The following is a 10000-nucleotide window of genomic DNA, read 5'->3' as shown; positions in this document are numbered from 1 at the left end:
TTTGTTGAAAAACCCACAATTGGTACAACATTGGTCTGAAGACGTGTTGGTCTTCACAACAGATCTCAGCTCAGAGGCTAAAACCTGATTCTGTGAACCGTCCAGAGGAAAGAGCCGGAGCAACCCGCTGCTCTACCTGCTCTGGAACAACCCTGAAGACTCTGATACACAGACACACACAGCTTCACACTCAGTGTGTGTGTAATTCAAATCCTAATGAAAAGAAAAGAAATCATTAAAACTACAAATTTAATGTTCTACACAGGAGAGAATTAAAGAATTAATGAGAAACAAAGAAAAGTGACAAACAGCAGGAGGTCATCTCTGAGGAAACTTCAGAGTAGCTGTGTCACACACACACACACAGACACACACACACACACACACAAGGAAGTTAACAAGACACAGGCGGTCAGGTAAGAACACAAACACGCACACAAACACACACACACCATACTGTAAACACACAGAAGCTAAATGAAGGGCAGAGTTTGCCAAAAGGTAGCTTTTAGCTGTTAGCTTTTAGCTGTTAGCATCACTGTGTATGTATTTTAATCAGAACAGTAAAGAGGCTCTCATGGCTGTTAAGTCACTGTGACCTTTGACCTTTGACCCCCAGGATCCCATCAGTTTATCAATGACTCTGAAGATTTTTAATACATTTGAAGAATTTCTGGAGGCGTTCTTGAGATATCGTTGTTACCTCTTCGAAGGTAAGGAGCGCTCTGCTTTAGTAGCTTAGCTCATTGTTAGCTGGTGACTAGCTTAGCGGTTAGCACTCGTGCTGCGTTCAGGAGCCGGACACTTTACTTCCAAACACTGTTAAACTGTCTCGCTGAGCTAAACTATGTGAGCTGACCCCAGCTGATTATAGTGTGAAGCTAACGCTGCTGTTTATTTAATATCACGTCTTTATATAAAACTGTGACGACCCTGTTGTTGTTTGTGATTCTGTGATTTCAGGAAACTTCCTCTCAGCTGTTTGCTCCTGGGTTTGATCTCTTAAGCTTCTCTGTCCGTCTCCCTGCAGACCTCAGCTCGTCCAGGGTTAGCCTCGCTCTGCCTTCCATCACGTGTGTGTCTGTGTGTGTGTGTGTCTCTGTGTGTGTCTGTGTGTGTGTGTGTTCTAGCAGCAGCGCCCTGCTTGTTGTTCCAGACAGAGGGGATCCTCGAAGCGACACCGGCTACGTGACACACGTGTGTGGTGATGGTTCTCAGCCGGTTTGCTTTAGTACAATGTGCATATCTATTATTGTGTGTGGTGCACAAAGTAACACACACACACAAAGATGATCCTCTTATATGGGCTCATTAACTCTGTAGTGCATTGATTAGCTACTCAACAATCACGCTGTTCTAACTGACATCATGAGACCCCCCCTCTCACTTACACTCTCACCGTGTGTCTGTGTGTGTGTGTGTGTGTGTGTGTGTGTGTGTGTGTGTGTGTGTGTGTGTGTGTGTGTGTGTGTGTGTGTGTGTGTGTGTGTTTGTGTGTGGATGTCGACATCAGCACTCGCTAATAACAGTAACATCAGCAGACAGGGGATGACACGTACTCTTTGAGTGTGTATGTGTGTGCATTTGTGTCAAAGAGAGAGAGACGTGATTTTTGTCAACACCAGGAAGATGCAGCACACACACACATGCAGGCACACACACACAAACAAATAGATACACACACACACACACACACACAGACACACACACACACACACACACTTTGGTCTTATAACAAATCGCCTATTTCAGTCGACGGTTCATCAGCGGTATCTTGTTTTGGCATTTGCTAGAACTGCCCTAGTGCCCCTGAGCAAGGACAGGACTCTGCTGACCAAATTAGATAACAGATCCAGCAGAGGCCTCTGTGTGTGTGAGTGGAGATAACCAAACAACCTCACACCTTTATCGAAAGTCACACACAAACACACACACACCTACGTCACACTACGTTTATCCTCGATCGTCCTTTCTGCTTCTGTCCCTCGACAAAGAAACGACATTAGCACGAACCTCCAGCCTCATATTTCATTCAGACTAACAACACTCAGAGGATAACTGGAGGCAGAACAAATGTCTCTTCAGAAGAGGTCCTGAAGTCCTCCAGAGCAAAAGCACATCTGGAGTCGGGGGCGGGACAGATGGGAGAGACAACACGTCTTCTCTGAAAGAAGAGGCCAACAAACAAAAGTTCCCTAATAAGTTTATTAGAAACCTGTCTCCACAGAAATCGGTTTCAGCCGAACCACAGTGAGCATCCATCAGTGGAGACTCACGAGTGCACTTAATGCACAGGGATAAAAGCCTCCACTGACCGGTATGTATCCTGTAGATCTGTACAGACCTGGAAATATTGATATGTGAAACCCAAAGCTGAAGAGCACAACAAACAACAGCCAACAGTGGACGCATTAGTCCACATTGATTCTGTCAGCACAGTCCTGTCCCGACATGATCCTCTACACACCACCTTACATAACACAAACACACAAACACACAAACACCCACACACAGCAGAGGCTCTCCTGTCCGTCAAAGCGCCCGGCTAAATGCTATGTAAACATCTGTGAGGATTAGCGGCTTCATCCTGTGAAGAACTCGGCGTCTCCAGCCTGAAATCGGATCCCGGTGACATGACTCAGCTTTTATCTGAGACGTGAGCGGCTCTAAATTGAATTGGAGAAGTTTGATGTCGATGCTGCAGCAGCATCAGAGGCTGCTCTGTGTAAACACTGGTACTGTTCGAGTCCTGTGTGAAGCTGTGAAGACATGTGAACGCTAGGGACCATATGAAACCACCGCACCTAAATCTGCCTGAGACAATATGAGCAGAGGAAGACATACTCCCATGATTTCACTACAGTCGAGGTACCTGAGGGAAAAGCAGCTCCTCGTGTCAGTGATGTTTGTCTGAAGAGTGAAATGTACATTTTAATTCTGCTTTAACCAGTTTTGGTTGTTTTTTAAACTCTTTATTCAAAGCAGATGAAAGATTTTAGTCGTTATCAGAGAAACAAGCTGAGCAAACGTCAGCAGCAACAAAACCTCACATGGAATATGTTTTAAAGTTTGTGTTTGCTCATTCCTTTTAGTAAGGAGTCATTTGCAATAAGCCGTCACAGGGTTAATGAAGCCTGTGTCTGGAGCCTGGTCCCACAGTGGTCCCACAGCGGTCCACCTTCAGACCCAGCTCCAGTGATTGAACACCACTGCTGCAGGCCGACCTGAAGCCACTTAAAAACTAAATTACCATTCTCTACCGCTCACTGCTGCCTGGAGCCTGAGCTGAGGAGAGGTGACATCACTGAGCAGCCACGAGTGAGTGTGTCAGAGTGTGTGTGTGTGTGTGTGTGTGTCTGTGTGTGCAGGTGTGATCAGCACAGTGATCTAAGCCGCAGGTCGTTCACACCTCAGGTGAATCAATTACCATATTGCATCAACCTATCAGGTCCTGTCAGATCCTCACCACCTGCAGGGTGAAGCAGCGCAGTGAGTCACGGTGGTCTGGATCTATCCGACCCGTTTCTGTCAGCTCTCACACTGAAACTCACCTCGAGACAAAAGAAACCACAAACACACAACAAAACAAATAAAGTCTGTTGTCCCCTGCTGATTTCTGAGGTTTTTAAATTGTACAAATCGGTTTGAGGCGGTTTGAAAGGTCCAAGGAGCATCTCCCCAAACTGTCCTGTTCTTTGTCACACTTCAGCCTCTTCAACTCCCCTGAAGTGTGTTTAACGCACACACACGGTTTCCAAACACAAAAATCTGCAAGACGTACGCAGGCAAGATTCATCACAACAACACACTGTACCTCAGGAAAGTGGAAAAACCTCTAGAATCAATACAGACACACACTTGAAAGTCTGCCTCTGTTATATGGACCGTCCTCATCTTCACAACCCTCAGATATCTCTACTCATTAATTCAATCACTATCTAGTTGAGTGAGTCGGTGATGTTTCAAAGTCGTACTGTGCAGACAATCTGGATTCTACATCACCAACCACAAAGTAACCAGTGAAGTTCAGGATGTTTTTTTAAAACACTTTCTCTTCAACTACAACTAATGTGTGGGCTCAGCTGTTAGCAGCAGCAGAGGAGGAACCACAGAGGAGCAGAGGAACATCGAGTGTTCCACCTCTGGGGGGGGGGGGGGGGGGTCACGTAACATCCGTACAAACTGGGGTCATCAAATCTGACAAACTGGGACACAAGTCCTACAACACAAACCAAACCAGCTCTCTGTTTGTAGAAACTTGTGGATTCATGAAGAAACTGTCATTTGGACGTTTGGTCTTCTGAAGATGAAGTCCCAGTCCACAGATCTGAGATCAGCTCTTCTCCCATCATGTAAACACCACAGCGTCCACCCAGGCCTCCCACTCACCAGGTTCCCGATGCTCAGCATGCCGTTGAACTCGTCGGTCATGGGGTAGTGCTCCATGGCCATGAAGAGCGTGTTGAGGACGATGCAGACGGTGATGGCCAGGTCCAGGAAGGGGTCCATCACCATGATGTTCACCAGCTCCTTCAGCCGCAGCCAGGAGGGGCTGCACTCCCACACCAGGTAGCGGTGGGCGAAGGTGTACCAGCAGGGGTGGCACCTCTTGTGGGCCTCCTCCAGCTCTGCAGCACAGAGTGAAAAGAAGGAGTCGGTTAATGATGGAGAGGAGGTGAATAATGAGGAAGAGTAAATGTGCATGGATCAGGTATTTAGGACGACATGTGGAGTCTGAGATAAACAGGAAATTTATTATTTTAATATAAACTCCACCCAGACTCAACTCCTTATAAAACACTTTTAATTCACTGGACCCAGATTTTTATTTGGATCAGCAAAAAACCTGAGCTGGACCTTCTCCCTCCGCCAAGTTCACTGGTGACCTGCTGACCAGCAGCCATGAAATGATCACACCCCATTGGTGGAGCTGATAAAAGGCGGAGCCGAGGGAAGGAGGGAGGGGGGGGGGATGCACAGCAGAGAGTTTCTGTATTTTCCTGTGTCATGATCTGTTCTATAAGAGCAGCCACTGCCGAGGGGACAGTGACTCAGCAACACACACACACACACACACACACACACACACACACACACACACACACCCATGCAATGATCTCATGTTTACGAGGGTATCCAGGATATCACTCTCTCTCTTTCCGACTCTCACACAAACAAACCCAGTGTTCCCCTGAGGTCGGTTGGAGCAGCAACACACACTGGTACAGATACGGGTACACAACAGTTCAGACAAATACATGGTTTTCACAATCACACACAGGTACACACAGTCTGAGGTCAAAAGTCAGAAAATGTAATGTAATGTTAATCACTGAAAATTCACTTTGAGTAAAGTGATGCTTGCTGTTATATATTCACTGGATGTCAGGTTTAAAAACTCCAAATGAAAGACAAATCTACCATCTGTGTTCAGTCATTTTAACCCACAATGCATCAGTGATGCATTTGCTGCTCACCTTCCATGGCGTCTGTGAGGTAGCTGGCCGCGCTGAGCGCCCTCCCCCCTCCGCTCGGAGCCCTGTGTGGACGAAGGCCGAGGCAGCAGCATGGTGCTGAGCTCAGTGCTGGACGTGGGGACCTGGGACAGAGCGGGGGACACAGCTTATAGTTATATCACTTATATCACGTCCATCAGTATCGATTGTTTCATCCATCTGTCTCTACGTCTACTGAACATCTACCAATCTCTGTCCATCCGTCTGTAACTCAGAACGAGGACCTTCAGTTTCAACACACAACTCCAGACTCACACACACATAGATGACATCATCTCACATCTTCAAGGTTCACTCATGAAGAAACATGATGCGTGTCTGTGTGTGTGTTTGTGTGTGTGTGTGTGTGTGTGTGTGTGTGTGTGTGTCTCAAACTGAAGCCTTTAATTAAACTGAATGATCAACAGGAAATCAACAAGTGGAGTTAGTTCCTGACGAGGTCACGACCCAGACGAATATCTCCCCCGAGGTTTTTCTGGTCACATCCACCTGGGAGGGAGGAGGCCATGGGGACAGGTTATATATATATATATAAATATCCCATCATGCCTCAGCACATCCTCCAGCTCTGAGGAGCACTCCAGAGATGGAGGATGGCTGCCATGTGAACTAGGAGCTTGAACTAAGTGTGTTGTATCCTGTCAATCACTATTCTGTCTTTTTTATACCTTTATTCAGATTCTTCTGAAACTCTCACCGCTCCTCCGCCTCTTTAAAAACCTGCCTCCTGTTTTAAATAAAGTTTGATCTGAGCCCGGCTGCTGGACGTGGATTCACTGAGATGAAGTTCGGCCTCAGGAGAGTTCGGACTCTTCATCGTTCACACTCTTCATCGTTCACACAGATGAACCTGATTCACTCCGATGTGATTACATAACATTTCCTGGTAACTGCTCCTCCAATGAGAAGCAACGTGTGGGCCTGAAGGTCGCCGCCCACCACGACGCCTACATCCTGTCTGTGTGCCAGGCAGGGAAGCACCGAGGAATCACACACACACACACACACACACACACACACACACAGACACAGACACACACACACAGCCGCCAGTCGTGAACTAATTTAGCTTGTGTTAGCCGCTGTGGGTTGCTATGGTGAGATTTGAAGGGGCTCCCCCCCCCCCACTCGTCTCCACACATCAGGTCCGTGAGCTTCATGGACACGAGGCAGAAATAATACTTCATGTCAAAACATGAACTCAGAGCTGAGCCCCCCCCCCCCCCCCCCCCCCCTCCCCCACAGGTTCTCCTCAGCCACGAACAGCAAGAAGAAAAGTCTCAGGAACAGGAAGTTTAATTTGTTTATAATATATATATAAATAATATAATATATAAAAATTACGCACGTCCTTATACAACTAGAACATTGTTTACTTTCTGTTATGCTATTAATTCATTTATATTTAACATGAGAAAAGATTTCCAGACTTTTTTCCACAATCTCAGCTCAATGTGGAAAAATCTAAATGTAAATGTTCATAAGGAGACTGTTGTGTGAAATGTTTCTTTATAAGATCTCATGTTTAAAAATTATATTTTATTTTGTCTTTTTAAGTCTCAGGATGAAATCAATTCACACTTTTAAAAAGTGATGGTTGTTTGCAGCCTTGGTTGAAATGGCTTTGGGTGGACGGTGTGTTCAGTGTCACAGGAATCCGCGGCGCTCAGATGTGCCGTCAGGTTTATCTTTGCTCCTGGAGAGGAGAAGCAGACAGCTCGGCGTCATCAGGGATTACATTTATTTTAATTCTGCTGTTCACAGCAGCTCCAGCCTGGAGGGGCTCAGTCACCTCCACCTGCTGACAGCCGGCCCCCAGACCTCCACGCTTATATAAGAGGAAGAAGAAGAAGTGGTGAGTTTGTTTTATTCCCCTGTACAGTCAAATATAATCCAGTACAGCTGCCACGAAGTTTACCTTTTCTACACGATCATACAGATGTTCATCGAATGATCTGAGCCCCCGACACCAGAGACTGAGCTTCAGGAGGACGGACTTTGCAAAACTGGTTCAATCAGAAGCAAAGGAGCTTTTCTAAAGATAACAACGTTCAACCTCAGGCTGCATTTTACATTAACACATAGTTTAGAGCAGAATTTTAATTTGTAGAATCTACTGCTGGATTATTTAATCTGCTGTGTTTCTGTTCCTGTTGTTGCTGACGAGCTGATCCTCATGCTAACCCTCTGGTCTGATGGTGCTGTGCTCACCTCGCAGCCTGTGCAGACATGATGTGAGATTGTTTCAACACCCGGAGCAGCTGTGCTCAGAGATAGAACCTCGTCTCAGTCCGAGCAGCATAATGTGACATGAGGCTACAGTGATCGAGCCAAACTCCAGCTGCTGGTCAGAGGAAAACTGCATTTCACTCCCAACACGGAGTCAGCTCTGAGATCTGCTCACACGCCGCTGGAGAGAGCGGGGGGGTGGTGCACAAACACACAATCACATCTGACCCCACAACCATTTAGATACGTGATGTGCTTCACAGTTTCCTTCAGAGACGTCCAGATATCCAACATTTCCTCAGGACACAAGCCTGGACCATCAGAATGTTTAACTCGTCCTATAATTCACCAAGGCCCGACATTCAGTTCTATCAAACTGCACAAAATCACACGTTAATATAAATCCAGAAATTATTATCTGAGAAATGAAAGAAAATGTTTTCAATGAGCCGACGCTCTGTCTGGTCAATGAAAACAAAACCTCTGAAAAACATTCACTCCCTGAGCAAATGTTAAATTCAAAACTTCAAACTATTCTTTGTAGGATTATATGTTTGTGTGTTGACCTCTCATGTTTAATATAAATAAAGTCAAAGTGACTTCTGTCCTGACGGAGCAGGACGATAACAGTGAAATGACACCACGTCTTCCTTCTGCCTCCACAGGCGAGGAGAAGTGTGTGTGTGTGTGTGTGTGTGTGTGTGTGTGTCTGGATCTGTGTGCCTGTTTGTGTGTCTGTGCCTGTGTGTGTGTGTTTGTGTGTGCGTGTGTAAAGGATCGACACCTCAGTAATGTGCCTGGTATGTGGGGCTTTAGCCCATGATGCCATTGCAGTGGCACTATGTGTTTGTGTGTGTGTGTGTGAGTGTGTGAGTGTGTGAGTGATTGAGTGTGTGTGTTTAGCCCATGATATCAGAGTAGAGTTATGCAAAGCACATATTCATGATTCACATGTCTGAGTGTTGAGTGGCTGCCGGGTTCACCATTGTTTCCACTGACACACACTGACACACACACATACACACACACACACACACACACACACACACACACACACACACAACAGTACTCACACTCTCCTCCTTGACCTTCTCCATGGTGCAGGCCGGCAGCTGCCCTTGCAGGGGCGGTGGGGAAACCCCGTTTTGGTCCATTGCAACAAACAGCTTCCCGTTAATGTTTAGAGTTGGATAAAACACCTGGAAACACACACACACACACACACACACACACACACACACACACACACACACACACACACACACACACAGACATGAAGCCAGTCTCCGGAGTGGGACCTGACACAGAGGATGAGTGGATGAGGTGGGGTCATCTCACCTGGGAGCTCCTGCTGTTGGTGCTGTAGGTGCTCGGTCTCCGTTTGGGCCAGGGGTGGGGCAGGATGCCGCTGAAGGTGCCCCCGCTGTAGGTCCGGCTGCCCGCCCCCTCCACCACGTCCCCCGGGACACTGTACTCGTCGTCAGCCATCTCTCCGTCCGACCCCCGGCTCCTCAGACGGAAGTTGAAGATGGAGGAGACCTGACTGCTCCGCCGGGTCCTCGAGGAGAAGGAGCGAGCGAGGAGGGGGTGGAGCGGCTGGAGGAGGAGAGGGGAGGTGAAACCCACTGCAACATGAAATGACAAGAAGTCCAGACTCCTCCTCGCTCACCTTGCCCCCGTCCGTCATGTCCACCTGCAGCAGCTTCTCCTCTGATAGGTTGGACTCCACGTCGGCCACTCCCACCAACGCTTGGCTCCGCCTCCGCTCCTCCAGGCCGTCCAGTGGCGGCCCAAAGGGCGACAGGTCAGGTGACATCAGCGAGTCCGAGTCTTGAACCTTTTGGGCGGAAACCTGGTGGAAGAAATAAATACATGTGACATGTCTTTATAAAACCAGAAAGGAACTCGATTTCCAACGGTCCTTGAACTAATCATGTGTGACCTTCCAAAATCATGATATTTCATATTTATCACTTTATTCTACTTCTTCTTAAACATGAACCAGATTCTTTTAATAAACACATTCTGCTCTTCAGTCACCTGACCATTTATGAAACTGTCTCGACTTAAGGTCCAGAAAGTGAAGCTGTCTTCTGTGTACTGACCAGCAGGGGGCGCCTCCACTGCTAGTTTCTATAGAAGTCTATAGAAAACGACTCACCTTCTCACTTTTTAACATCCCTAAACATGTCCCTCAGGAGTTTGTGTCTCAGTCTCTAGTTTCACGTCTTCTTCAAAACAGCTGATGTTCATTT

The 10000-nt window shown here is 47.0% G+C and overlaps 1 protein-coding gene across 1 annotated transcript in view; it reads right to left on the bottom strand.

The window, feature by feature from the left end:
- LOC128425911 (sodium channel protein type 4 subunit alpha-like) overlaps positions 1–10000 on the bottom strand; it is a 73345-nt gene that overhangs the window by 32199 nt on the left and 31146 nt on the right. The window contains 6 exon segments of the mRNA XM_053412751.1: positions 4390–4628; positions 5478–5523; positions 5525–5599; positions 8819–8944; positions 9084–9341; positions 9415–9597. Of these exon segments, the coding sequence (XP_053268726.1) occupies positions 4390–4628; positions 5478–5523; positions 5525–5599; positions 8819–8944; positions 9084–9341; positions 9415–9597 (927 nt within the window).

This window comes from Pleuronectes platessa, chromosome 20 (assembly GCF_947347685.1).
Source record: "Pleuronectes platessa chromosome 20, fPlePla1.1, whole genome shotgun sequence".
NCBI classification, from domain to species: Eukaryota; Metazoa; Chordata; class Actinopteri; order Pleuronectiformes; family Pleuronectidae; genus Pleuronectes; species Pleuronectes platessa.
Note: the sequence above shows the minus strand (reverse complement) of the source record. Positions and strands in the feature narration are given on the sequence as shown.